At 37.9% G+C, this 27096-nt stretch overlaps 1 protein-coding gene across 5 annotated transcripts; it reads left to right on the plus strand.

Annotated features, from left to right (window-relative positions):
• The first annotated feature begins 73 nt into the window (after window positions 1-73).
• UBE2V2 (ubiquitin conjugating enzyme E2 V2) lies at window positions 74-27096 on the plus strand. 5 transcript variants are annotated; one of them, XM_069004721.1, is made up of 5 exons: window positions 95-159; window positions 8922-8996; window positions 17157-17302; window positions 19999-20124; window positions 26229-27096. In XM_069004721.1, the coding sequence occupies exons 3-5, from the start codon at window positions 17258-17260 to the stop codon at window positions 26373-26375; spliced, it is 318 nt and encodes a 105-aa protein (XP_068860822.1). In that variant the 5' UTR covers window positions 95-159; window positions 8922-8996; window positions 17157-17257; the 3' UTR covers window positions 26376-27096. The 5 variants fall into 5 exon arrangements, with proteins under 5 accessions (XP_068860820.1, XP_068860824.1, XP_068860823.1 ...); XM_069004719.1 differs by lacking the exon at window positions 8922-8996 and having other exon boundaries at window positions 74-159; XM_069004723.1 differs by lacking the exon at window positions 8922-8996 and having other exon boundaries at window positions 74-159; window positions 19999-20137; window positions 26229-26315.

Here is a 27096-nt window from a genome sequence, read left to right on the forward strand (position 1 = left end):
GGCCCCTCCCCTGGCCCCGCCCCTCCCCGCGCGCTCCAGGGATGCGCCTCGTCCTTCCTGGCGGGAAGTGACGGAGCCTCTCGAGGAGGAAGTGACGCGCGTGGCGTGCGGGCCCGGACCGGTGTGGGGGGGGCTCGGACAAGATGGCCGGATCCACAGGTCTGTGAGGGGGGGCTCGGTGGGCCCGGGAGAGCGGGAGAGCGGCGCGCTGGGCTCGTGCTTGGGAGGCGCCCCCGCAAGGGCCCGGGGCGGGTCTCCTTTCTCCGGGATGGGGGGGGCGAGCTGCCTCCGACAGTGGGGAGGAGTTGCCTTCTGACAGGGGGGAGAGGGAAGCTGCAGGGACGCCGGGACAGGTTATCACAGAATCCCAGATTCGCTTAGGTTGGAAGAGACCTCCGGGATCATCGAGTCCAGCCTATGACCGTACTCCACCTTGCCAACTAGACCACGTCCAGTCTTTCCTGAAGCACCACCAGGGACGGTGACTCCACCACCTGCCTGGGCAGCCCCTTCCCATGTCTAATGTGAAGAAATTCCTCCTAATTCACTTATGCCCCGGGCCCGATCCCTTCCGTCCGTGGGGCAGCGACATCCTAGTGAGAGCCCGGCCTGGGGGTGCGTGATGGGAGACAGGGCTCCGAGTGCCGGGGGAGGGAAGACTTGACCTGCCAAGAGGCAGGAATGGATGGATAGATGCTGGTGTACGTGAGGGAGGGAGGAGATGTCGTTAGCCTGGTAAAAATGCTGCAGGAAAGAAAGATTTGTACTGAAGATTTGTCCCAGTGTACCACTGGGTGAATATAGAAGATGTGGTCTAGTGGTATCTGAAATAAAGGATTGTGTCTTTCCCCTCTTTACTGGGAAGAGAAGGGCTTAGGCCTGTGTTGTATTTTGGGACAAAGGTAGTTCACATTGGTGATGACTGTAGCATAGCGGGAAGGAGGACTGGAGCTCTCTTCCCCGTGGCATCCACTGGAGCCAAAGGGTCTCTGATAGGCAGATGTAAGGGCAAAGAGCTGCCAGTCATCCCAGGAAGCCCATCTCAGTAACCAGCACACCACGTGCGGAGCGTTGGTGCGGCAGGACGTTGTGGAAAGCGCTGGCAAAGAAAGGGACAAGGATATTGCTTCAAGTGCTAAATGTAGAAGCACAATTATACCATCTCAGTTTCATTTCGTGAGAGGCTTGAAATACAACAGACCTTTCCCCCAGTGCTGAAACTTGAAGTCTTCAGGGCCTTGTTTCCCCTTCTCTCACCCCTGAGACTTTGTAAGTGGGATTGATGGATCCCAGGGTAAGGGAATGAATAGACCTCAGCAGCCAGTCTAGGGTGAATGCTGGCCACTAATTTATTTCTGTTGCCAATCTACTGGATCACTGGGATTTGGGACTATAGCAAAACAGAAGAAACATCTGTATATTTAAACTGGTCTTGGTACCTTGCTGTTAATTCTGTGAGAAGAGCTTGGGCAGGTTTTGGGTTGGTTTTTTTTTTTTTTTTTGTAAGGAGAGTCATCTCCAGTTGGTAATAAGTTTGGGGATATGGGATTTCCAGAGTGGAATTTGATAAAGTTGCACCAATTTAGGCTGTGGAGTAGCTTTTGCAACTAACTATGTGGAAGAACAGTCCAAAAAGACAGGTATTGCCTATGATAAACTGAGCTAGAATGGATATATTTAGAGAAACCCAAGTATTTGTCATTTGGGAATTACTGCATTTTATTTTGTTAGGGTTTTGTTTTTACTTTTTTTCCTGGTGTCTAAGTGTAAAAGAGTTTTATTATGGAGCAACACTGAAAGACTTCAGCTTATGTCTAGGCTCTGGCTGGAGATTTCCTGTAATACTCTAGGAAGTGCAGTTGGTTTAGGTTGTCTATTGAGTACTGGCATTTGGCATCAGAGTCCATTCAATCTGTTTAGTGTAGAATATCAGTTACTAAAAATTTGTGTAGTGAAAAAAGCTATTTTCTTTCTAGTTCAACCCTATAAGAATAGATATTTTTTGACTGAACTTTGATGGTTTTACTGCCGTAAGTGTTCTGCAGTCTTACAGGAGTAATTTTGAAATCTATATACATTTATTCAAGGGGGTTGTTTTTGACTCAGAAATACAGCCACTCTTAAAGTTCATAAAAAGCCGGAGATGTGGAAAACTCTTAAAACGTGTGTCTGCTCCATACAATGTAAAGGGCCAGTACTGCATGTACACCTTGTTGAAGAAATTGAATTAAACTCATTTGTTGTAGTAAAATGCAGCAAGCAGACTGAATCATCAAAACTGCTGGGAAAATTAGTCAGGGCTTCTAAACCAACATATTCTTGTGGAGAAAATACTGTGACTTTTTATTGGTGTACACATGGTGGGGGGGTGAGGGGTGTTTGTTTTGCTCTTTCCACATAGTATGCAGAAATTTAGACTTCACCCTGAACTGCTCTTGCCAGGAAGCTGTGTTATAATCATTTGTGGAGGAGGGAAGGGAATGATTTGCTATAGGCTTACATTTTTTATAGACTTAAGATTTAAATGTATGTAGCTCTGTGACTTTAATCTGCTCTTGCTGTAAAGTTCAACTTCATCATTATCTATTTCAGAAAAAAAAGAAAAAAGAAAGAATATTTTGATTGCATAAAGTTCAGGAATGAAATTCTAGCCCTAAGGAAGTCAACAGCAAAACTTTTACTAAGGTCAAATGTTTTACTTTTATCCCAGAAATTCCTTTCCTGGGCTTGCTAATCCTTTGAGCAATCATGTAACAAATTATGTGCATTTAACAGCAGAGAATTTAGTTTGAAAATAGCTGTTCTTCAATGTGTGCTAAAGAAATTGTATATATCAGTGTTACATTGCTGTTCAATAAGTATCTTACCTGCTTTCTAAAATCACCTGTAACGAGTAAGTTGTACATGGAGATATTGCATATGCTAGAAATGGGCATTTGTAAGCTGCAGTTCGGTAGATCTGATATTACAACTGCTTCTGCTTGAAGCTGGATCTAGGTTATTTGTGTGGGTACTGCTGGAGGTCTGGAGTTGAACAAGTCAATTTTTTAGAGAAGAGAGCAGCTATTAGTATAATCATCCAATTTCATATTGCTTAGGTGGAGATTCATTCTGTTAATCTGTTTGAAAATACAAAGTAGAAAATGTAAATAGACATAATTTCAAGTTAAAAGAAATAATTCCCTGAAGCATACCATTTAAATATCTCTTGCGTATCTCAAGAAAAAGAAGCCGATGAAAAACATCATTATAAGGAGTTAATTCAGGAGTTAATTTCTGTATTTAGATAATTGGGGTTTCACATAATATGACCTTATATGTAAGGTTATACATATATATGTCTCTCTAAAATGGGAATGGGAGAGACATATTCCTAAAGGCAGTGATGGTGTCACTAAGTGGTTAGAATTTATGTGGGAAAATACGAGAATCAAGGAAGCAGTGTCAAATATGGTGCTGTAACTATGGGCTGCTAATGCTTTCGTCTCCTTCCTCTTCAACCAAGAGCTTCAGTAGCTTGAGGGAGGGTGAATAGGGCTGTGCTAATGAAAATCCCCCTTGGTTTGCTGAAACCATGTGCTTGGGGAAGAAAAATGGACTGATTTACAATCAAAGTTGTTGTATGTGAGATTCCTGATTTACTTCTAGTATGTAGTCATGAGCATCCTTTTTTGAAAGTGTCCCTAATATTTTTGAAGGTACGTGGCTAGATGCCTGTGAAATATTTCTTTCTGTAAAATCCATACTTTTCATTTCCAGTTATTCTACTCTATAAGGATGAAACAGCTTCATTGTGTAACTTGAGTTGCCCGTGCAAAAATGTCTTTCCCTTTGATTTTATACATGATTGATTCTGTGAGTGGAAATGGCACAATGCACAATGTCAGTGCCTTATTTTCTTAACTTTGATTTTTACTTCTATTTGCAAACATTTGGTAGTTGTGGAAGCAGTTTTAAGTGTGCATGACTACAGCAGTAAGGAAGCTGGTATTAAAAGTGCGGGGCTGGAAGTGGTCTTGAGTGCATTCTAGACTCCCTGAGCTGTGAAGTGAGGACTAAGTGTACCATTCCTAATGGTTGGGCTTTTGTTGTTGTTGTTGGTTTTGGTTTATTTCGCTTTGAAACTTGGGTTTTTTTCTTCCCCTCATAAAATCCTCAATTGCAGAATATTCCATAATGTGAAGTGTTTTGCAACACTTAAATGCCTTGAAACTCTTTTCTTCTTCATTCCAAATCAGCCGGATGTCTGTTCTGTGCTTAGTAGGGTAAAGATTTACACCCTGTGTGGAGACACCTAGAGATTAAGGGCCGTTCAGAGGGGTAATAAAGGGATATATTCATAAGTGGGTTGTAGAAGCAACGTTTTAAAGACCATTTTTTTCCACGTAGGAGATGTGGTATAATTTAAACTTTGTGTCTAGAAAAGTCTTGTGCCAAACTCTGCACAGGTAGGCTTCTCTTTTCCTCTGACCTGTTGAATGTTTGCTTCCTTCCTCTTTTTTTCTCTTTGTGGAGCAAATAGTTGTCTGGTTTTTATCTGCTGTGTTTTATCTTGAAGGATATATTACTCCCTCCCATTTTCTCTTTTACGCCTCCACCACATTGTTCATTTATCCAGAACTGGTCCAAGAAGTTAGTTTAAGAGCTTTTTAGAATTTTACAGTCCTCAAAGTTTGTTCTATGGGTTTACAGTGTTAGCTCTGTAAGCACAGATTTCTTGAAGCTGAAAGTAATCAAACAAAACAAAAGAAGTAAAATACTGTGTTCTGTGAGGCAGCAAGCATTCTGTGTGGAGCGTTTTTATAGCCTGTCCTATGCACAAGGAATTGTGACGGTGATTGTTCTGCCTGCTTAAAAACATCTTGACAAACCACAAATAATTTCAGCTGGGTTGAGGAAAGTCTAGATTACAAATAGCTTTGAAACTATATATAGACCATCAGTTCTTTTCCAATTTTGGGGCATATATAGGCAAGATACTCTGTTTCTTCTCAGAGCTTTGCCTGTATCATTTTCCTTTCTTTGTTCCTGGTGTTTTATAACTCTGTCTTTAAATACAAACCCACTTACGTCTTTCTGCCACAATAGCTGTGTTAGAGTGCTCACAGCAAAGCAACTTACCTCTGCAATAAAAAAGTGGCCTACTTTGTAATCTTCTATTTGTTTCAGAGCTTGTTTGAAATTCAAGGATGTTATCAGACATAGTATTGAAGCCCATTATCTAAACTATTCTGTACAATCCTGGAAAATTCTAGCCTGGATAAAGGTATAACACAGAGTTTCAGGAAGATATGCCTCTCAGCAGTTGGAGGCAGATGGTCCATACTATAAACCTAAGCATGCATGAGAAGGCTTCTCATGTAAGAATTAGATTTCCAAGTCTTATGAGTAGTTGGTGGAATTGAATTACATATGTATTTGTTAGTGTTTGTATTTTGCCTTATGGAAGATTTTTCCAGAGGCAGTGTTAAATACATGCCTTGAAACTGTTCAGCCTCTTTTTGTTAACAGACCTTTCCTCTCTCTTTGCCCCTGCTCTTTTTTCTACCCTATTATCTCTTCTAACTGCTATCTTTTATTATTATCTGCACTATTAACTCTTTTTATCTACACTATAGCTTGTACCTCATCTTGACTGAAACTTAATGTAAAGTATTACATCAGCTTCAGCTACTCCTGTTTTGTTGCCTTGTTGTCTCAGTTATCCTGTGGGAGCCTCAACAGAGATCATGGAAAGACAAGAAAGTGCTGTGGGGAAAGCATTCAAAGTAGCCTTGATTTAAGTATTTGGAAGGGTTTTACTGTATGCTGTCCTGCCCAAAGAATGTTTTTCTTTGTATTTGTCATTTGGAATACACTAATGAGATACAATTCAAACAATATTTTGAATTAAATCAGTGCAGAAACTTATGACTGTGAAGCTGTCAGACTTATTCTGAATAACATGAGCTTCTGGTTTACAGCCTTTTCAAAAATGTGTGATGATTTCAGTCTGTGACTCTAAACCATTTCTAGTTAGCATTTTGGAACGAGTGGAATCTTCAACACTTAGAACTTCAGAGCTCTAAAGTCTTTATTTCAGAAGGATGAGATGCTTCAACTAGATAAAAAAAGTTGTCAGAAAAATTATAGATTCGGTATGGCCTTTTAAAAAATTCTTGCATTAGACATATTTAACAGCATAAAGAAAAAAATCACCTCCCTCTACTGCATTTGTGACTATTCATAAACTGGATAGTTAAGTGTGTTTGCAATTTGCTTGAGTAAATCAAAACATTTTGCCCAATACGTGTGAGTGTCCTTTATTCAGTATAGTCTTAGTAAAATGTCCAGTTTTATTCATATAACTTAGAACTTTTCCAGAGGAGAAATTGTAAGTTTTCTTTCTTCTCACTGAAATGGAATGTGTGATCATGTAAATATTAAATAATTTGAACTTTTGAGTACCACAGCATATAGAAAATAGCAGGCTGAAGTATGACTTACATAATAATGTAGGAAAATAATTTAATGGCAATTCTTTTTACTAAATATGTGGTGATTGGTACATTTGCTGATTATATCCATAGATGTATGCTTACATGTATAACTGAAAGAATAACATTATTTGTTTTACATAGATAAAGGATATTTATCTATTTATTATGCTTTGGACTGTGGATAGGTGCTGAGTCATGTTGGAAAGGACCTTTGTGCAAGTGTTAGAACAACTGTTTGCTAATCAATGACTTGTAACCCGTTTAAGGCAGCTTTACAGCTTTGCTAGACTAAATCCTTGATGCTACTCATGTTATCTGGGTCACACATTGTATTCTTAACTTTTAAAGCAGACCCTGGGAAAGCTGTTTCGTGAGGAGATATTGGGCTCTGCTGGGTTCTTCTAGTTTCCTGCTTCTTCTATCCCTTTATCTGGGGGGAAAAAAAAAAGGTTCTATGTCATTGTAATTTAAAAGGTAACTTAAAAAGTATGTGTTTTAAATAATTTTTTCTCTCTACCAACACAATGTCAGGTTTAATATGAAACTTTCAAAAAGCAATCAATTTTACCTTTTTTTAACTTTTTCTTCCATTATTTAGCTTTGTGCTTTTAATAGTGGGGTAATTTGTACTAAACAAGTGTGGGGGTTAGTTTTTAACTTCTGAGGGTAGAAATTAGAAAGATTTCTTTGCCTGGTAAAATCTTGATTCCTTAGACTATTAAATCACAGTTGATATTGCTGGTGGTTTTTGAAGTGACAGATATCTTTTCTAACTCCTGCTTGTTGGCTTCCTGCCTTACATTGTTCTGTACAAAATTGAAATAGTAATTCTCAATTTATTAAGCATCACAACGTGTCACTTTTCATTATCTGTCATTTCATACACTGAAACATATGGGAAGGTGGTTGAACTATTTGATATCTCATGTGTTTCATTCAGTGGTTGCCTGTAAAGAGTTAAGTTTTAAACCCGTAGTCAGCTTGTGCATCGAAACAGCCCGGATGTCAATTGAGTTGTTTAGTGACTTAACTGTTTAATACCTGTGTGGTTTTTCTTATAGCGTGAGGCACCACTGGTCATGCAGTGTCTGAGTCTACACTGGTCTTGTTTATAACAAAAAAATTGCACTTAGATATAATATAGACTGATAAATGCCACTAATATTCATGCAAATTTGTAAAATTACTTTTAAGCAATTTACACCAGTTTTCTTTTGGGATTGCAGTCCAGTTTAGTGGGTTTTATACTATAGTTTTCTGTTGGTGTGGTAATTTTTAAAAAAGTTTTTTTGGATGAGGTATTTTGATTACTTAAAACATTTGTGGGAATTTTTGAAGGTTGGGGTTCCTTTCTTTTTTTTCCCCCCTCTTTGTTTTTGCTAAGAGCTTCCTTATGCCTTCTCTATTTTGTAGTCTTAACAACGTTTATATCTGTAGTGGAGCAGGCTTCTTCATTAGTGTAATTTTTTTGAGCACCATTAGTCATTCCATGCCAGCAGCAGTACTCAGGATGATCGTATTTGCATGAAAATGTAAAGACCTAGCGATGTTGTTGCTTCCTTGCTAACAAGGCCGAGTTCAGTTGGAGTTGCTCTCAGGTCTGGACATTATTCTGTGTGTGCATGTAACCAGTGTCGACTACTCTGTGCTTCTGCTTGCTGGTGTGCTTATGATGACTCTTGCTCTTACTTACTGTTGTACCTTGTGCAACTTTAGGACATGTAGGGTGTTGTTCCATAAAAAATCAGGGGAGTGGAGAGGCCATTTGGAAGTTGGGCTGCAGGAGTGGAGGAATGGAGGTTTTCAGTGAGGCATGAACCTTGGTAAGGAGAGATGGTGCAGAATGGGAAAAACTTGATGGAATTTTTGAGAGATTGGCTCCTCCATGGGTGCTGGTCAGAGGGTAGAGCAGCTCTGATGAATCAGGTGGTTAATGACAGCTGCATCCCCATCTGTTGCTCCTCTGAGAAAAGTGCATAAGGGGAGAGGGGGAAGAGAGGACGGGCCATAGCATGGTTAGAAGTGAATAAAAACTGAACAGGTATGATATGTTTTCCTGGGCGACATTGACTGTCACAGGAAGAGTCGTGTCCACAGGACTGCCTTCAGTAAATAATCCAATGGATTATGGAACAGAATTGGTAGAAATCAAAGTTACTAGAAGGAGTTAACTCACTTCCTTCTGGTTACTCTGGAGGCAATATAAAAGAAGGGAAGACTTAGGTGAAGATGCCTTGTTAATGTAGCAATTTGTTTTGCTAGTAATTTGTCACACTTAAAAACATAATTAATAAAACGTCAAATTGTACAAACTTTTCCCTAAGAAGTTTTGTATTTGGAATGTGCACTCTGCTGGAGAAGTCAAGTTTGAGGTCTCGTCATTCTTGGTGTGAAACCATCAGCAACTGAAACATATTGAATAAATTGATGTTGCTTTTGCAGTTTTGATCCGCTGAGATTTCTTACTCCAGCATCAAGATTTGTGGTTTAAGCCATTTTAACGTGTTTGTAAATCAGGTATGTGTCTGACAATCCAGCTACTAATGGCTAGTTCTCTAGAAATTAATTTCTTCCCTTCCCACCCCAGTAAAACTAAAGCTACTACTGAAAACGTCGTTCTGTTCAGAATTTGTCATTTTCAATTATTATCACTAGTAGATAGTTGACAGTGTCTTAATGTTATGAATATGCATATGAAGTGGAAAGCCAGGTGAAAAAACCCTGCTTCTGTAAATCTATGTTGTCTTTATTGTTTTGGTTTGTTTTTTTTTTTAAATTAGAGTCAGTGCCCTACCCTAAAGAAATAAATACCTCTATACTTGTCCAGCCCTTTTCCCGTCCATCAAAATCTGAATGCTGAGTTGCAGTAAATGACCAAGACTTCTGCTGTATTAACAGTTTCTCATTAGCTGCCTTCTTAATATAAGCCATATTTAGAACTTTTATGGCTGTGGCTGGACTCAAATATAAAGGAAATTCCTATGAAAGTTATTTTCATGTAGCCTAACTTTAGGTCTGGACTGTGTCTATTAAGATACTAGCAAATGTAAGATTTCACTTAGGTGAAATAAATAGAAATTTTCACCAATATAATTCTGAAAACAAATATTACTTTACTTAGCTTTAACCAAAAATTAGGTTTTAAGATAAAGGGTTATAGCTTTCACACTGCTGTGACTCTTTATTGGCTCATGCTGAGAAATGTTTCTCAGCAAGTGACATAACTTCATATGAAAAAAGCAAACCCCAAAAACCTGATGAAATGCATTCTTTAACTTCAGTGTGTTTCCTAGAATTGTACCTCTTCCTTGAAATCTTCCATCCTGTGTGCTTTCAACTTATTTAATTTCAAATATTATAAAAGGAAAAAGAGGTTTACCAGTTACAGGGCTCCTACATAGTCTTTTATATAAATATAGCCATATATAGCCATATATATCCATATATATATGTGTGTATATAGTTTTAGTCCTGCAGAGAAGTGCAATAACCCATTTAGTTCTTACCAGTTCATAGCTGTTCCATATTGTAGCAAAACTGGCTCTGCATTACAGTGAGCACTGAACGCAGTGAATACATGGCCACTTGCTCTATAGTGTTCATTGATGTACATTTGCTTACTTGAGCTGTGGAGTCTTACCTTCTACTCATCTCTTCTCTTATTAATTCTTCAAGTTACTTGTTGTCTTTCTTTCTTTTGGGATGAATAATTTCTTTCTACATGGAAATGAAGTTTTATCTGATTATGTCAAACTTGTTTTTCTTCTTGAACTTAGATTCTTAGGAAATTTCCACAGGTAAGCATAGTTAAATCTGCAAAATCATTAAGACTAACCTAAACTGGTATTGCTTACAGCTTTGTGAGGTGCAGTCTTGATTAGTACCTTATTCCTCATCCTAATCAATGTGCATGGGCCACCTATTGCTGCTAAATACTTTGGTTTCACCATTTGAGTTAATATAATACAGAACTTTCCCAATTTAAACTCAAAACTGTTGATGCAGAATCTTCTGTTGCTCGAATTTCAGTGCTTTGGGACATACTTGCTGGAGAAAAGTAGAGAAAAATAGCATAGAGTAAATGCAGCTTTAAGAATATGACTGATTTGAAAAATTATGAACTTGAATTTCACTGAAATGTATTGAAACTTTCTTGGAAAGCAGTTGCAAATGTCTGTTTACCTTGAATAAGAATAATGTTGTCTTGGTTATTGGAAACAGTGATTTTTACTGTGTGTGTAGTAACATACTTGATTTTAAAACAAGAGCAACAAGAATGGCAAAGTCCATTACTGAATTGCTGCATTCCACTACTAATGCCAGCAATGGAGTTCTATTTTAGACAAAACTGCCATGTCCAACTTGGTTGTTGTAGTAACTAGGCAAGTTACTAGAAATATTTCAGGGTTTTGGAGCCTGGTTATTGTGATCAACCTCAGATAACTGCAATATCATTATGGTACACCTGGTAATATTTCTTGATAGTAGGTTCCCGATAGTAAGGCTTTTCTTGCATGTATTTTTAGAATATTTACTAGGTCAAAGAGTATGTGATGTGAGCAGGGTAACTGGCAAACAAGAATACACATCAAGTTTACAAAAAAAAAGCTTTTTCAAAGGAATATCTTCTCCAGCCCAAAATAGGATATGTTAGTATTGCACATGCCCTGGCCCTCTTCCCTCTCTCTTTATTTTTTTTTTTGTTTTGTTTTTAATGTATTGGCCATTTCAGAGCCTATTTGAGGCTTTTGTAATTTTATGTTCTTTTTGTGGGTGTGTGGACTGTTGTTAGTACAGCATTTCAGGTTTTTACTTCATTTTGTCCAGAGCAAGATGAATTGTTCAGAGACTGAAAGGAAGAAGTTGTTTTCTCTGTGTTTCTCTGTGTATTTTTTTTCTTCCTCTCCCTGCCCCAGGAGAAATTTTAATGTGGGTTGAAATTTGCAAGACTGACATGCTTCCCCTGTTTCCCTGTCCTTAGGAAATACTTACTTTGCTTCGAGCCTGAAGCTGATTAATGGGGTTTGAGAGGTTTTTCTCTTTGTTACCAAGCTGAACATACTTTTGAATTTCTGTTTTGTTGGAAGTCAGTGGGCAAGAGCTAACTCATATATTCAGAATTGTTCATACTACAGAGTTTCCCTGACATAGCTATCTCAATCAGGAAGAGTAGCATCCCTGACAGTATCCTAACTGTGTTAACGTATGATTTTTTGATATAACTTGTTCTTGTGTCCTTATCAGGATTTGTTTATGGAGCTGTCTTTTGGAGTGTTGGTGGTGTGGGGTGTGCTGGTTTAACTATGGTAAAATGGTCCTGGTACTGATGTAACTTTTAGGAGTGATTGAAGTCAAGAGCTGGGGAGATTTTAAGAGAAACCGAATGTGGATGTGGATATCGTTATGGACAATTACTCTAAAAAACACATAGTTTTGGTTATAACAGAAAATTTCACACTTTAGGCTCTGAGCCAATCTATGAAAAATTTGGGTTATGGTTCCCTTTTATAACCTGCAGGGAGAAGAGCAGAGTGTAGGTTATCCCACTCTTGCCTGTTACACAGCAAAGAATCATTTGATGTGTGAGGAGCTTGGACTGCCAACTCTGTTTGCAGGAGTGTGTCCATGTGAATTGTTTAAAAATGTGATTTAATGTATCCAGTGAGCTCTGTCAAATCTGACATAAGTTCACATAAGTATGCTTATGTGTTCTGTCTTGATGCTGCTGATTAAATCCCCGTATCACTGGGTGACATGACATGGCCAACTGTGGAACTGTGTCTTAACACACTAGCAAGAACAGGTCCATCCAGGCAATTTTCATTTGTTACTCTAGTGAAAGTTGTTGGTGCTACTAATGGACACAGAAGATTCCTTTTTATTTTGTTTCCTGATTTTTTTTTTTTTCCCCAGGTTATGCAGATTCTGGATAAAAGCATAGCTATAACTTTTTTCCTGACTTGTCCTTTGTGGTAGTGTGTTTCTTATTTCTAAGGAGATTTAGAATGTAATGTCTGAAGTAGCTCCATATATATGAAAGTAGACCCTCATGCTTAAATTAAGGGCTTTATTTATTGAGACTTCTTTCATTCTCTTCTAATTCCAAGGTATTAAATTCACTGATAATTTCACGGATTTCTGTAGTCCAGTTTCATGATGAAATTTTTAAATTAAAAACTATTGGTATATGTAAGCATGAGTGATGTTTTGCTTGTTTAAGTGAAATATATTTAGTTCAGCTGTTTGTGAGAATTTGGTAAAAGTTGTTTGGCAGTTTCTGTGACAGTTTGCGGGCAGGGTTGCCAGGAGGCTATTTGTCAGTAAAATCCACAGTGAGGTGAGCTTCGCAGATAAAGTGAAGAGAGGCTGGGTGGGGGGTGTTGCTTTCGCTTTTTGTTTTCTTATATCTGGATGAACCCAAGTATGTTTTCACATGCAGCGCTTTAGTCCTGCTAAAGAGCTGTGCTGGATGCAGTATTGTACTGAGCTGTAAATCACAGCCTGCTGAGGGGAATTTACCACTCCTATAGCTCTGCCAGTGATAAAATCGACAGCTTTAATCCCCTTCACTTGGAAATGTGAGCTTTTAGCTGAGGCGTGCCTGTTACAGAGAGTAAACCCAACCTGTCTGTGCCCGTGTGAAGCTGCTCAGTGGTCCCATCAGCAAGTGGCACTGGGAAGAACACCTGAGGTCTGGTAGTCAGCGCAGGAATGGTGCTGGTTTCTGTAATTTCATACTGCTAATGACCTGCACATAGGAACAGAAAGATGTTGTTTCATTGCCCAAATTCTGTAAATGAAATAACGATTCCTATTCAAATTCAGTCAGGAATATTTCAAAGTTCTTAGCAAATATTTGATGAATTGCATTGTCTGGATTAGAGACAAAACTGCGAGTTATATATGCACTATTAACATGCAGTTTAGAGTGTGCCTTCTGAAATATGTGAAATTGTGAGAAGAAAAAGAATTTTTTAACTTTCTATTTATACTAGGAGCAAACTTAATTTCTGAAAAATCCCGATCATCCTTGACTGGACTTCTAGACAGAAGTTCTTGTTTTTTTTTACTGGAAAGATGGCACAATGTTGCACATGTGTTCCGTTCTTCAAGCTAGGTAAATTTGTTTTGTGTGAAGGTTATAGCATGATCAAAACAAGCATGTAGAGTGTAATAGTGTGCACAAGGGCATGAGTGGATGCTCAAGACAATATTTAATTCGAGTTAATTTTGCTGGAAGTTTCTAATACTGTAATTATAAATTATAATAAGGGCTTGTTTTTCATTGGTTTGTTTGTTTTTTGTTTGGTTTTTTTTACATCCCCTCTGCTTATTTTTAAGTACTCCATGTCACTTGTCAGAAATCTAGCAATAATGGTTTTCTGTTAAAACATTCAGTAATTACTTCAGTTAAATTGGATGTATTGATGATAAAACATTAATCCTATATGACAGGGACATAGAAGCAGTTTAGTGGGTTTTGGGGGGCAGAGTTTTGTTGTTGTTGACAGGGTTTTGTGTGTGTGTGTTGGGTTTTTTGTTGGGGTTTTTGTGTATTTTTTTTAACACAAGTTTTTTTTTTTTACTCTTATTTTTAACTTCAGAAAAGTGTTTTGCTACTTAGTTCTATCATTGACAAGAATGTTAGTGTGGGAAACCTGGCACTTGCTCTCAGATGTTTTTGTCTCTTTCAGAGCACATCTAAATTATTTTCTGGAGATATTCTGGAGGTTTCCCAAGTCCTTCACTGCTCCCCTTGGGCAGTTATGGGAACCAGTGAGCACACATAATGTAATGGAAAAAATGTGATGAACACAGGTCAGTTCATCATAAGGGGTTGTTATTTTCTAGTGTCATCTCCTACAGTTTAATGTGTTGAGTACAATTTTATGATACAGCTGAGTCAGTGCAGTGGCTTTTTGTCACAAAAAGCTCCTTTATCCTCACACCCATGATTTTGCAAAGGAAGGCACTGAGAGACACAGCAGTCAGCTCTGGCATTTGTTGTTCTTTTTTCCTGAGTCAATTCAGTTGATTAACTGGTTGCATTTGATTTTTGCCTGAAGGAAAAACAGCTTTTTTGCTAAATTAGTGTGACAATTTGACTAATAGAGGAGCCTGGTTAGTGCAAGAGCAACAGAGTTCTGGGAGAAGGGGTGGAACATCTGGACAATGAGCAGTTGGGTCATCTCAGCTGTACTGAAAGGTGATAGCACATGATCAGAAATAAAGCCTGTTTGGTACCATCTCTTATATTCTTCTTAAAGAGCTAAACTGTGATTCAGAAGTTCTGCAGTCAGAGCAGGACTTCTGAGAAATGGTGGATTTAAGATACTGGGAAAGCTTGAAGTAATGTGTGAATGCTAAAGTACATGAGGTTTGTGGGTGGAGGTTGTTGTGGTTTTTTTTCATTTGAGACTGCACATACCAGTCAGAATCTATTCAGTCATGTGATGCAAAGTAGAAGTTGATCATTCTGGTTTATTTTTTATTTTTACTGGCACACTCAACTCCAGAACATGTATGAATCTGGAGTAAAAGTGAAAACTGTGTGCTCTATAATGTGATTGAAGTGTGATTGTCATTTCTCATCTCTAGTCTGAATTAGATATGTAAATGTACTGTCATAATGTTAATCACAAATCAGGATGGGACCAGAGGAGTGGGCAAATGCATTTCAGTGAAGCTTTATAAAAGGATCTATGCAGAAATAATGAGAAATGATCTACTTCTTGATGTACTCTGCTGGTGCTTTTGGGTAATAGTATGTGTGCTGGCTGGGCTGGTTTGTTAAGCTGTCAGAAGACTGGCCAAAATGTGTAATTTTCTGCTCAGTTAGCAAGCTGAAGTAGCTCATTATGGGCTCAGATGAGCGGCAGTACCAAGGAAGGAAGGAAGGTGAGGCCATACATGAATGACTTAATTTCCTTGCACTGTTCTGATACTGTACTCTTAATGCTTTTCCCTGGGAATTTGGAGGACTTGGAGACCATAGTTTCTGCAATTTTTGGAAGCCTCTCCTTAGTGTGTGTTACTGAAAAAAAAAGTTTTAAACACTATTTAAGAGAGGTTTTAGTTCTGCAAGATAAGCTAGTTGAAGAGTTACTAAAAGGTATGTGTGTCTATACTGGTCCATATATTTGCACACTGACTAAATAATAATATTGTATATTATATAAAGCTCTTTGTTTCTTGCATGGAGACTGCTTGGAGTACGGTTACAGTGGGGATACTGCAACACGTGTATCAGACAACAAGGCCCGTGGAAAAGAAATATCTGTGGACCAATTCTTGCTAGATGTTTCAGAGATGTTTATTTCTCCAGCCGCATGGCCGGGGCTCTGCCGAGGAACTGAGGCAATCACGGGACCCGAGGGTCCTTGCCCGCACAGGGGAACACAAAACAACCAATGGGGAACGAGGCTGACCAGGGACAGGGAAACCCCTTGCCTCCCCTCCAGAGCCCCTCTCCCAGGGCCCCTCTCCCAGGACCACATGGCGGGGGGGAGGCACCCTGACAGAGTACAGACTAATGTAATGTAAAACCTGAAATCACAGTGACTGAATAACTGATATGAAAAATGGTTTTCTTTGACCCTCATCTTTTTCAAACTGCTAATAGCATCATGTGTACCCAATCTTAAGTTTTAGTTTTATGGAGCACCTGGATTCTTACAGTCCAGGAAAGGATTTTTAATGAAAATCATGGAATATACTATAGTTATAAGAAGCTATAAGAAAAAATACATAACAATAAGCAGCTATAAGTAAACGGAAGTTTTATGGTATTATAATATTGTTACTACATCATTGTGCATATTTTATTTGAAAATAAAAGCATTCCATGATTGCGTGCACAGGTGTTCATTAGCTTTCTTCCCTCCATCAGTGCTGAAGTACCATTGTAGCTTCTATACTCTAAAGGAATTAAGAATCCAGTTGTTTAATATCTATCAATATCTTCCTGTTTTCATGCATAATAATAAAAATCCAGTAATTATAGTTCAGTTAGTGACTATTAGTTGGTGCTCTCTAAAGGCATCTTCATATTCTGTTGTGAATATGTCTTCATCTCTCTTTAACAATTTAATCAATGCTTCTGTGTTATTTTCTCTCCTCTGGCAAGTAGCAGTATTAATCACTAGATTAAAAAAGACTTAATTTTTGATTTGTTTTCAGATATTAATCTTTTGTTGGGTTCTTTAAAAAAAAGTGAAATCAAGTGAAAATATTTCAGCCTTACAGTTTACATTTATTAGGATCATCTGTGTTAAATGTTGCATTCTTTAATTATGTTTTGGAGTAAATTTGCCATATTGATTTTATGTGGATTCTGCTTGATTAGAACTTGACAGACGGTCAGTTGATTTTGAAATGTACTGGATCTAAACAGTACTGTGCTTGGGAAAGAGAATCTGAGTTAAGCCATTGTAGACTAAAGAGAGCTGTCCTATTTTTATATTTTATGGCTTGTATTGCTATTACTTGGTAGTAACTAACTTCCAATGAAGCAGTTAGTTGCTTCAAAGCAATTAGAGTGCTAAATAAATTCGTTCAGGCAATATTTGTTTGACTTGGAAAATACATTCAGCACTTGCCAGTGTGTAACATATAAAAGCAATGAATTTGTTTTCCTTAATGTGAGCAGTATTAATTACGTTTTTCCATTTTCTCTAGTTAAAGTACCTCGTAATTTTCGCTTGTTGGAAGAACTTGAAGAAGGGCAGAAGGGAGTAGGTGATGGTACAGTAAGCTGGGGCCTTGAAGATGATGAAGATATGACACTCACCAGATGGACAGGAATGATTATTGGGCCACCAAGGGTAAGTGTGATGAATTAAAACATTTTTGTTAAGTTTTTAGGCAATACAAAATGCTAAAATATGTTAGTGTTCTACAGTGTAAGGGAATTAGTTAAAATTCAGTGCATGAAATTGTAGAAATAGTGTATAATTCCTCACTTTCTAGCATGTAAGTGTTTCAGTTTAGGTTCCCCTGTTTCTGCAGCTGTGTGTAAAAGCCAGTTGTGATCTGAGGTGTATTTTACTGAGTTATGAGTATATTCGTTCTGTATTTCCACTGTTACTGCACATAAGTATACACTGATAGTAAAAATAAACAGGTAAATGTCTTTCCCATTTTATCATATGTGCCTGGCAATTTCAGTTTTGTAGTAAACTGGCAATTTATTTTCAACTTCCACAAGTTTTATCAAATAGTCTTTCAGTATAACACTTTCAGAATTTTGGTTGAATCGTGCTTAAAGACTAAGCAGCTTTTAATTATCTCAATCCTGACCTTTGAAGTTCTATAGAATGTCATTTAGCCTGATACAACCTGCAAGAGAAGTAATCACCTCTTGCGTGTATCAGCCACATCAGATATGAGTGGAGACATCTTTACTTAAGTTACTCCACACTTTCTCATAAGTTACAGTATGATGCAAAAGATCAGTGTGTAACTGAGACCTTTAAATGAAGCTTTTTAAGTAGCCCTAAGTTAGCACATGGCTTTCACTGCTAGAATGGGAACACCTTGTATGTCCCTTGGTGCTGCAGGGCTTACGGAATGAACTGTCCAAGACAGACATCAGAGCTCTGCCTCAGTGCAGACAACGTCTTCCAAAGCAGCAGAGTTCCAGAGACAGAGTCCGTGTAATTCAAGCTTCTTTTGGAAATCCGTTGCAACTTGCAGTCGGCTGCTTTGAGCACCTGAATGACTTTGCTGAGCTCCTCAGATTTGGGTGCAGTTGGGAGAGGACAGGTTTAAAATATAATCACGATGACTGTATGCTTGAGATATTAGCTTCTGTGGGATCAGTGTTTGAGTACACTTTGAAGAAAGTTTGTAGTCTAATGCGTTGGGATAAAAACTTGAAAATTTGACCTAGCTGTCATAGGGTCTCCCTGGCTCTCCAAAAGCCCACCAGAACTGTGACTGCTTTCTTGTTCAACCTAAGGTAGACTACTACACATCTTTGAGAAGAGATTATGATGTGTTTAATACTATACTTATAATACTACTATGTAAGGTCCCATGTGTTTTAAAAAAATAATAAAAGTACTCAACCCGGCATGGGATACACTTTTAGTCCTGGTCAATTTGTAGTTCTGTAATTTTATTTTCTTTATGATAAAGAGTGTGTGCAAATAATATGTCTTGTGCCATTTTGGGGACATGCAGTTTGCAGATAGTATGACTTGCAATATGTAGTGGCTGTAGAAAGTGGAAGCCACCAGCTCCCAAGGCAGTGGCAGCACTTTGAGAAGAATTGCATATCTAGTTTCAGGGTCTGTAGAAAATGAGTGTTTTTTGGAATTGACTGAGTTATGTAGATGGTGCAGTTAGGAAAAACATAGAGAAAGTTGCTAATACTGTCTGTGAAGTTCACATGTGGCTTCCCTAGAGCTGTGCAAAAAATTGCTTACCAGGTATTTTTTTGCTTCATTTGAAAGGTGACCCAATAGAGAGAGAGGAGTAAGATTTGTTTTGGGTTAAAGGAAACATTTTTCTGACTTTCAGAAAATGGGATTTTAGTTTTTTTGGGAAGCTGGCCAGGCAGGGATGCTTGGCTTGCAGTAAAACAATGATTTGATAAACTGAGCAAAATTGAGAAGCTACCTGGATAGGAATAAGGGAATGAGAATTAGTGCTGTTCTTGGGATTTTCCTGAGTTGTGAGCAGAGTTATATACATTTTGGCATATTTTCACTATAACTGACAGTATCCTTCTCTGGGGAAGTAAATTGTTTTGGCTGAATGAATAATGAGAATTTTTGTTACTGTATTTTCTTGCTGTGGTACCAGCTATGTTACCTGTAGCAGGACAAGATGACTTTTATCTGGCCTTTAACTTTCTCAAAGTATACTTGCACTTAGAATTATCTGTTCCATGGTCACTTTGGAATGACATCTGCAAACTAGCAGTCGCTTTACTGTCCAAGCTCATAAATCCTCCAGTAAACCAAGTAATTCTCAGCTGCAGAAATTTCAGATATTTTCTGTAGTGCTACCTACTTCCAGAATATATTTCTTTTGCAGGGCCTATTTTTATTTTGGTTTTGGTTGTATCTTAACTGTTGAGTTACTGGTATCTTTGTCTTTCTCCATTTCCAATTTTTTTTACAGTGTTAGGTATTTCATTATAGGGGAAGGTGGTAATTTTCCTAAAGCTAATTGATTTCTCTTACTCCTGTATTGTGCCACTGTTGTTTTGAGGATGCAGGCAGATAGAAAGGATGAAAGCAAATTTGAATTAAAAAAAGAATTGTGTTAAAACTTGTGTATGGCATAGTCAATAAGCAGTGTAATTTGTGCATAATCATGAAGTAATCAATATAACCAAAACAGTGGAAATTGGTCAGTAATCCAAGACCTTCAGTTGGTACACAATATTAAAAAATTTATATTTATTTCATATTTCTTAATCATTGTTCCTCTTGCCTTTGCTCTGCTTTTAAAAGATTTATTAATATTTAGCTTTCAGTGAAATGCATTAGTCTGTCTTTTTGCTTTCTAGACAAACTATGAAAACAGAATATACAGTCTGAAAGTAGAGTGTGGACCTAAATATCCAGAAGCACCTCCTACAGTTAGATTTGTAACTAAAATTAATATGAATGGAATAAATAATTCCAATGGAATGGTAAGTTGAAATGGTAAGATCAACCATGTTGTTAATTTATACTAAAAATATTTCTGTGAAAATCAGGTGAGGAATATGCATGTTGGACAGAGCTTTTGTATTTAATTTTTATAATATAAATATAGATGTAAATTGAGTTTTGGTGGCCTACTACTTCAAATCTTTGTGGCTTTTTGTGGCTTACCAATAAGATGAGCAGTATTTATAATATTTGACACAGTTGTTTCTTTCAAATGAAGATGAAGGTTTTAGTTTTGAGCAGGAAAACAACAAGTGTTTAAGCTGTGTGTAGGTATTTCCCTCATAATACTCTTATGAAAGGGGATTAGTTTCATATTGTAGCAGGAACATTACAAACTCTTTCTGATGTTTCCATTGAGTAAAAATGGAGGGTATTTCTGATGAGACTCACTCTGGATGTATTAATTCACCTGTAATGAACTGGTGTATTTATACTCTTGTTTCCTTTATACTGGATTTATCCAAATTCGAGGTGATTCTGAGCTTCGGTCTTAATAGATACAGATGGTAATCACTTTCATTTCAGAGATTAATTTGCAGTAAGTTGCTTTCACTGATCCCGCAGTTAGGGTGGGATGAATTCACAGATATAAGCCATGGCAGCAGCTCAGGCAAGTTTGTTACTCTGTTGTTCTCTGGGTACTTAAGTACTGTGAGCAAGGGAGGTGCTTGGTTGCTCAATGGGAGGAGGTGTGAGCTGTTTTGCATTTACAGTGGTACATGCATATATCAGCAGGAAGCACAATCATATTTGTGTGTTCGTTTGTCTTCAGTGAATGCAGACTAATTGGGTTAAGGTAATATCTAAAAGTGCATCAGCATCTTTGGATTTTAAATAATTTGTAAGATTTAAAAGAAAGGTGGACTTGCATTTCTGTAATTAACACTACTGAAATGTGAAGCTCAAGTGTCTCAATAAGAGTAGCAGGGGGAGAGGTTCTCAGGGGTTCTTTTGCACTTTTGTGGGTTGTAGAGTAGTGTTCAGGTTGGTCGTCCAAAGCCAGTGCACTAATGCTTCAGAAATAATCTAAAATTACTCTGAAAATACTTTTATGTAGCTAACAATGTTACTCTACCTGAAGAGCCTGTTAAAATTGGTACTGCAAAGTGGCTCATGCACTTAATCACAGCTGTGGCCTGTTGTCTAAAGGTACGTGTTTATTGAGAAGGTGTGAGAAGCAAAAGCTGCTTATGGTATGTTTGGAAGACAATTTTCATACCTCTTCCCAGTACCGTAGGAACCTGTACTATTGTGATTCACTGAAGAAGTATGCTCTCATGGCTTCATCTCTGCATACCTCAAGGTATAGGTGTTGGTTTTCAGAAGCAGGACCTTGGACTAGCAGAGCCTGAAGGCTCGTGTTTACTGAAGCTGGTCAGCTTGAGCTTTTGTTTGGAAAAGTCTACACTCCCTCAGCTATCTGAGGAACAAGGTGACTGCTGTGACAGGAAATCTGCCTGGTCATTTTAAAAGCACTTTTCAAATTGAGTCATTGCTACAGGAAAAATTGATTTTAAACAGTTAATATTCTTACATAAAACCATCATTACTTTTTCCCCCCAAAAGATAAACTTGTGTATCTTACAAAGGATTCGCTATGCAAATGCATAACTTCTTTTTTAATGGATTTAAATAGGACTAAATAGTATTTTTAATGAAAAGAATTTTCATAAGTAATGAATTTAAAACACATTTATTACGTAATTTTTAATGTAGCCATTGTCACAGTGTCTTGCATTTTATCTTGTCTTTGTGCTTGTTAGAGAAGCTGTGACATAAACTGTGGGGGCACGTTCAGCATCCTGGAGCAGTTAATATTGCTGCTTCCTGATAGTTCCTTCGTGTTTCTTCCAAGCTGTTCTCCCACTTTCTGGTCATCTTTCATTTAATAGATCATAAGTGGTTGGCTGCATTCTTTGAATTAGTGGCAGGGTTTCATCTGCAGATATCCTCTACTATCCGTGCTTCTGCAGGCACCCTGGTTTTTGACATGTGGCCAGCTTTTGGTCACATTGCTTATAGATGTCAGGAAGAAGTTGGTGACTTGCCAAAAAGAGATTTGAGGCAAACAGCAGCTGAAATTGTATATCTTAGCAGGTTATACTCAAAATATTTTTAATGTTGTTAAGGTAGGCTTTGCAGGAGATGTGTGCCAGTTAACATCTGTGGAAAAGTAGGGCCCACACTGGGAGTGTTAGAGGGTGGTAATTTCTGTTGAGTTAGAGTGTGAGTGGTGGAGGGGAAAGATAGGTAAGTGCAGTTACTAGGGTTCTAAGGAAACTAGTCTCATACTGCCCTGTGGGCAGTGGTTCTCAGCTTTCTTGACTTAAAAATCCTTTTACACTTTTCATGAAAAGTGTGTGTGTGTAATGAATTTATCAGTACTGACAGGTACAACTTTATTGACTTTTTGTTTGATTATTCTGTGAGAGAGGAGTTTGTAAGTAACTTTTCTGCCAGCAGCATATCTTCAGGAATCACTGTTTGGTAAATTTAGTGCAGGAAAGAACTAGTTCAGGAGTATTTTATCTCAGAATACTTAGGTGCTCTGAGGCACCCTGTTAAATTGTCTTTCTTTTCTTACCTGCAAGTTAGTTTTTTGTGGGTTTGTTCTTTTTAATTTACCTATGGAGCTGCTGTATTTGTATACAGAATTAGATTACTAAGGTCAGAAAAATTAGTCCAAGTACTTGTGTAGAGCTGGACAAAACGCCTTTATGTGCTAATGGCATCACTGTTCTAAAACTGTAAATTATCATTCCTGATGCTACAGGGTTTTTTCTCTTGGAGACTTATGTATCCCATATTGATAAAACCCAGGTTGCATTCTGATGTGCTGTTTGTTTTCGCATTGTCTTTTAAGGTTGTCTGATTTTTGCATCTGTGATAGTGCTCCTCAGTAGTCTGTCTTGCAGGATTTGCAATCACTTCTGTTCATTTAGATACCATTTACAGCTGGAAGTACTTGTTTCCTTTAAACCACTTGGGAGTCTCAGCTATAAATCTGTAAGCTGCTGTCCAGTTACTGCTTTGAGTATGTTTGCTGTAGACATTGCTACTTGTTGAAGTTACTAGGAACATTATAAACACTGAATACATTGCATCACTGTGTAAAATAATTTGTTTTATTTTCAACTGTTTAGAAAAAGATGATGCATTATATATATTGCTTCTCTTGCTATTGTTCAAGGTTCCACAGTGGGGTACCCCCCCAATAAAGTAGTCTAAATAAAATAGTCTTCAGATTGTAGTTTGCAGCTTTATTAGCTTTTATGTGACCTTGAAATGTCTCCCTCTGTGTTCCAGGGTGTGCATTTGAATATTACCTAATGCTTTTGTATGATTTGAACATAGTTTGTGTTACACTCTTAAATGTCTTTAACTGTCTTCTCATTGCTCTTCATAAAGTGAGTTTATTATGCATTAAGTTGGAAATCAATTCTGCAACATAGACAACAGAACCTGAGCCAAAATCTTTACTGCTGCTGATGCCATGAAGATTTTTGCCTTTTCTTTTATACCTCTGTTATGCTTTCTTACAACTTCTGTATTCTTAGTGCTTTTTGCCTACATTCTTGGACTTGTTTGTTCAGCTAGAAGACTAAACACTTTAGAAGCTTTGTAGGTAGAGGATAGTGTGCCCTAGACCCCAAGGTCCTCTCCAGAACACATTCTGTAAACCAAGATAGAACCATGCAGGGGAAGGTTCCTTGGGGAGGGGAGCTTATTCAAGCTTCTCATTGGGGAATTTTTGATAGGTATGCTAATTAGTAAGACCTATAATGTTTTACCAGATCTTTTGGGGGTGGGCATTGTGGTGCACATTTTGGTGCATTCGACCTGGATGTAGTGCACCTAAGGATCCTTAAAATAAATACCGAGGTAAAATCCCTTTTTCCCTTCTAACCGTGTTTGATTCTTGATTTTAAGACGTGAAAAAGGTATCACTGCAAGATGTTATGAAAGAAGTCAGTGACTTGCAGAAAAGAGACTTGAGATAAACAAGCAACAAAAATGTCACGTTGCAGCAGTCTTTAGTCAGAAAACATTCATAGCAATGTTAAAGCAGAGTTTACAGTCTGTGAGTTTTTTGTTGCAAATTCGCAGCAAAAAAGAAAAGCAGGAGGAGATTCTCTTAGGTGATCAGCTGTCATGTTCCAGTCTTTGTAGAACTGTATTATTTGAACAGCAGTGGTGACTGGCTGCTGTGTGCTGTAATTGAGGCAAACATCCAGACCTGAGGGAGCTGACAAAGGCAAAATTGAGGAGGAGCATGGAGAAGGAAGATGATGTGAAAGAAGAATTTCCAGACTGAAGTTAGATGTTTGTTTCTGTAGTCACAGAGCAACTTCCTTTCCAGCCATTTTGCCTCCTATTTACCACATTAACCCAAATACGCCTTTAAAAAAGCAGTAATAGTACAGGAATGACAGTGGTTATTTCACCAGTGCTAACTTTCAAAACCTTTCTGTGTTAGCTCATACACTCGTGTATTTTAAACTTACATGATGTTGCTGCATAATAGAGCTTTTCTTTTGATGCTGTTTTACTTCTTTTGGAACATTTGCTATAATTATTAAGTAATCTGACTGCCTTTTGTAGTGTGGCTTGATGATACACTGTCATTGGCAACTCTACTGACTTTAAGGGGTTCCTGACTCTGAGGACAAATTGTGTGAAAAGAAATGCTTATAGTGCTGAGCTATGAATAAGGTCAAGGATCCATCCTGCTTAGGGACTTCTTTGCAAAGTGTTGTTTTAAACTGGGTGGGTTCTGTCAGTTCAGTTCAGAAAATATTTCCCCGTATGTGGTTTACCTGAGCTGATAGGCAGTAGCACTGTTAAAGGAACAAGAGAGGGAGCAGAAGTTTCTTGGGATAGTACTGCTGCCCAAGCCAGCATGTTGTTAAACCTTGGCCTCAGTTTTCTCCTACAAAAAGGTTTAGTCTCATCTGGTGTTCTGAAAATAGACAGCCTCACTTCAAATAATCTAGAAGTAAAACATCTGTGTTAACATTCTTATTTCTGATTCCAGGTTTTTTTCTTTCAGCTTGCCCTAATTAAGATGGGATACAAAACTTCTTGATGTTTTATGCTGCCTAAATCAGAAAACAGTAGTTTCCAGCACTCTTGTAGCCATGTGGGCTGCCTGTGCTACTCTACCAAAGGAATCCAGTAGCATACAATAGCCCTATTCCTGCCCCAGGGCCTGCTTTGCAGTTGCACAGCTGTAGGCCCCTCTGTGCTCTTAAGTTCCTCTATGCAGCGGCTGGGACTTAACCTGCTGCCAAAACAATTCCCAGGATGACTTTCAATTGCTGACTTTCATATGGAAACCTCCTGTTATAATATAATTGTGTAAATTGTCCCACAGGTTTTATAAACGCATAGGAGAAGTCCCATGTCCTTTCCTTTCAGTTCATATTCCAATTGGTAAGTGATGTACAGTAATCTTCACGGCTCCATAAGATGACTTACTGTGAGAAGGATGCAAGGAGCTAAGAAATGTCCAAGCATTACAAATCAGTTATTTCAGTATTTCAAGACATTTCTTAGTACATGTAGTGGCTCTAGATGTATCAGAAGCACCATGGATGTGAAAGAAATCACTAACAATACTTGTAGCAAAGAAATAATAAGGGAAATGTTCCTTTAGAAAGGTATTCTATGGACTCTTGTGTGGCAGGTTCTTTTAAAGAACTGAGGAACACCCAGGTGCATATATTAGCATAGTGAAGGTGATTACTTTTCTTTTTTTGGGGTAATTTGAAAAAAACTATAAATTTTGCGAGATAGCAGCTCCAGTTTTGCAGTGAACAGTTTGCTGATGTCCTCCTCCCCTCCTTTCCTTCCCACTAATATAAGTAGCAGCACAGATGGAAGGGTCCACCTGCATGGATTTTATTGCAGAATCTGTATCTGTGTGTAAGTATGTGATTGTTTTCCTTAAAATATTTTAGGAACACAGAGATGGTGTCAGGGAATGCTTAGACTGTTTCTTAGAGCAATTAGGTTGATAACAGTTATTTATGTAGAGATTTTGTGTTCCATCATAAATTAGACTTCTCTCTTCTTTTTCCAGGTGGATGCACGGAGCATACCAGTGTTAGCAAAATGGCAAAATTCATATAGCATTAAAGTTGTACTTCAAGAGCTAAGACGTCTAATGATGTCCAAAGAAAATATGAAGCTTCCACAACCTCCAGAGGGACAAACTTACAATAATTAATTTTAGCTGATTCTCAAACTTCTGTCTTAAAACAACAACCTTCTACTCATGTTAATGTCTTGATTAAATCTCACAATGCAAACACCCACACATTAAAGAATTTCAGCTGGTATACATGACCTGGACATTTGTAAGAATATATATAATATATGTATGCCCAATATGTTTTCAGGCACTATGGGAGAAAAAGGCAGCACAATTATTTTTTTTTCTCTTATTGAGGCACTGTCATTTAAGCATAAGCCTGAAATAGCCTATAATTGGAATTCAGGTTTTACAAGATGAAAGCATGACAGAAAGTGTCAGATTGCTGTGGAATAATATATGTTACTGAAAATAATTTCTGGAGAAGGCAAAATATAAATGGCATGCTTTATCCATCTTGCTTAGTAAAAGAGCTGCAGTTAAATTTGTTTTAAGGTAGCAGGTACAGTGAATACCGTTGCTCATCTTGTTTAATTTTGCAAGGGTGTGGGTGCCGACTACTAGTAGTGTCACAAAGTATGTTCAGGATTGTTTTGATACCTGTATTTATAAAATGGGGGGATTAATTTCTGTTAAGCAGCTCCTGTGTTACATGTATTGGACATGGCAAATATTTGTTTACAGTCTTTGTTCTAATAAACCATGCATTTAAGTTTTAGTGAAACAAAGGAAATGTATGGATATGTGATTGAGATTAAAGTTAGTCTTAAAATGTAAATAAAATGTGGAAAGTGTC

Source organism: Aphelocoma coerulescens, chromosome 2 (assembly GCF_041296385.1).
Source record: "Aphelocoma coerulescens isolate FSJ_1873_10779 chromosome 2, UR_Acoe_1.0, whole genome shotgun sequence".
Taxonomy (NCBI): Eukaryota; Metazoa; Chordata; class Aves; order Passeriformes; family Corvidae; genus Aphelocoma; species Aphelocoma coerulescens.

What these genes read in the sequence shown, in the direction of transcription:
- UBE2V2 (XM_069004719.1), top strand. An exon ending in TGATTATTGGGCCACCAAGG is followed by an intron (nt 17,303 to 19,998) that starts GTAAGTGTGATG and finishes TTTGCTTTCTAG; the next exon opens with ACAAACTATGAAAACAGAAT. An exon ending in TAAATAATTCCAATGGAATG is followed by an intron (nt 20,125 to 26,228) that starts GTAAGTTGAAAT and finishes TTCTTTTTCCAG; the next exon opens with GTGGATGCACGGAGCATACC.